General features: G+C 49.0%; 1 protein-coding gene across 1 annotated transcript in view; it reads left to right on the top strand.

The window, feature by feature from the left end:
* The window catches only part of LOC101854327 (sushi, von Willebrand factor type A, EGF and pentraxin domain-containing protein 1), a gene marked incomplete in the record, with an annotated part of 70621 nt that overhangs the window by 55399 nt on the left and 12722 nt on the right, over window positions 1-2500 (top strand). Inside the window, 1 exon segment of the mRNA XM_013082608.2 lies at window positions 2314-2494. Within this exon segment, the coding sequence (XP_012938062.1) occupies window positions 2314-2494 (181 nt within the window).

Consider the following 2500-nt stretch of genomic DNA (forward strand, 5'->3'; position numbering starts at 1 on the left):
AAAAAAAAGAGATGCCCCCGCGGACCTCCGTGGTGGGTCATCTCTGCAGCCAGTGCTCCAAATCTTGGGCTCCTCGCTGCACAATGGACAGATTGGGTCCGATGTTTTGACTATTCTATTTTTGTAGGCCCACAGCCCAGAGAAGTGACCAGTCCTGGTTTTTGCCAGTAGTGACTGGTCACTGCGGGACTTAATTTGAGCCTCTCATTTTAAAGAAATTGCCTTGTATATTTCCTTCGTCCACGTGTGGGACATCGGAGGGTCTTTCGTGATCAGTTTTATCTGGCTGGGCGCACGCACTTTCATATGCAATTTGGCGGCCTGGACGCGGCAGCGCTGTTGCCAGTTTGGCAATACTGTCAGCGAGATCGTTGCCGAGAATATCGCAATGACCAGGGATCCACTGAATCGTGGGTTGAGGTGTTGTATTATTTATGCGTAGTCGAATTTGGTCGAGGGATGGTGAAGTTCCCACTAGTGCCATGCATAGCGATTGACTGTCAGTGAAGATAGCGACCGAGTTTGAGGCATCACACTGTTTGCCGATCCAGTCAATGGCCATTTCCAAGGCTTTCCCTGTCTTCCTTGAAAGAGCACGTTTATATGGCGCTTTTCTCCCTCAGTGTCTTGACAACGGCCAGGTTGGACGCCTCCCCCCCCCCCTTGTGATGATGATCCTAACGCCGCCATCCATTGTTCCTGCACTCACCGAGCCGTCAGTGTAAATATTGTGCTGTGCGCCAAGCTCTCCTGCTCGACGTAGAGCAGCGCTTCGGATCTTCACACTGGAGTCACTCCTCCCGCTTATGCTGATAGGTGGGGGAAAGCGATGTCGGGGTTGATTCCCCGTTCCCACAGTCTGGTTTTGGAAAGAAGTAATGGGCCTCCTCTCGCAGTTGAACAGATGTGGGCTCTTTTTGCGGGCGTCTTCGGCCCTTTTCCTGAAATCTCTGCTGTCCTTTAGGCGTCTGTGCACTTGTTCCGTTGCCGCAATTCGTCGGGGGTAGTTGTTGTTCATTTGCAGGGCCATCTCTCTTAATCGGAGGCAGTTAGTATTGATGGTGGACGTAATGCTTGGCACCCCAGTTTCAGCTCGAAATGCTTCAATCTGTGAAGACTGGGCTTGTGTGGTGATCAGTCGCTGACATCTGTTTTGATCCATCTGATTATTTATCAGAGTTTTGCTCAACCGCGGTTGCCTGCTGCTGCTCGCAAACTTGAGTACACGTTGTATATAGGTGAGGTAGACCTTGCGTAGGTTGTCTTTCCTCCATCCCCATTTTGAGTGGACGACAGTGCCGATCATCCTCATCTTCTGTGTGGCCTTAGCTATTACTGTCTCAACCTGTTTGCTGAACGTGAGCCTACGGTCGAGTGTGGCTCCCAGGGGTCTTGCGTAGGGCCCATACTTAATTGTCGAATTATTGATCGTGATGCATGGCTTCCATTCCGAGCCAGATGTTGCGAGCGTGAAGAATGTAGTCTCGCTCTTCGAGCCTTTCAGTGCCAGTTTTCATCGCCTACTCCAGTTAGCAACGGTGTCCACCGCTCTTTGTGCCAGACTTTCCGCGTCTCGTGCCGTGCGTGATGGAGCGAGAAAAGAGACGTCGTCAGCGCAGAGTGAAATTGTGAGATCATCTGGAAGTAGTTTCGCCAGTTCGTCGATATAAAAGAGGAAGAGGATGGGTGCCAGGATGGAACCCTGTGGGAGGCCTCGGCTCATTTTTCTGTACTTACTCAGTATTTCGTTGAATCGGACTCTGGCCTGGCGATTTTGAAGGAAGTCATTCAGCCATAAAACATATTTATCTGTTGCTGCTGCTGTTGTTGTGGTTGTTGTTGCTGTTGTTGTAGAGGTAGGGTCAAAGCACCAATATTCATCGACATGATATCATTATTGCGTGAAACATATTAATACAAGTACAAGAAATTTTACAATTACAGACGAACCTGCTCTAATCACCAAATACGAGTCCAAAGCACTCGCCTGTACTTTCCTCTCCGCCCTCCCACTTCTTCTGAAAGTATAATAATTGCGACGTGTACTACGTTGACTCATTGTCTATGAAACCACCAAAAATGTCCGGCACCAAATAGTTAGACGGGCCAAAAACCAAACAAACGAACACCCCTCCCCCGCAATAATAAAAAAAGAAGGAAAATCATCTACTCCCCCTTCCGAAAACAAAAACAAAACAAAACATAAGGACACCTTCCAAAACGTTCACCTTTCTAAGACAAACACGTTTCTCCTCGACAATGGTCGGCCGTCTTGAACAATTTTAACTGCTGTACTCTATTCTTGTTGTGTAGGTACCAGTGTGACTACGGCTATGAGTTCAGCAAGGAGGCCGGGAGCAAGACCAGTGTGACGTGCCTACCCTCTGGTCAGTGGGACACTGACATGCCCGTGTGTGGTCTCATTGAATGCCCGGACCCTCCATCTGTTCCCAATGCGGACTATGAAGGGGATGAGATTACTTTTAATGCGAGGGTGAGA

The sequence above is a fragment of the Aplysia californica genome, unplaced genomic scaffold, assembly GCF_000002075.1.
Source record: "Aplysia californica isolate F4 #8 unplaced genomic scaffold, AplCal3.0 scaffold00184, whole genome shotgun sequence".
Lineage (NCBI taxonomy): Eukaryota > Metazoa > Mollusca > Gastropoda > Aplysiida > Aplysiidae > Aplysia > Aplysia californica.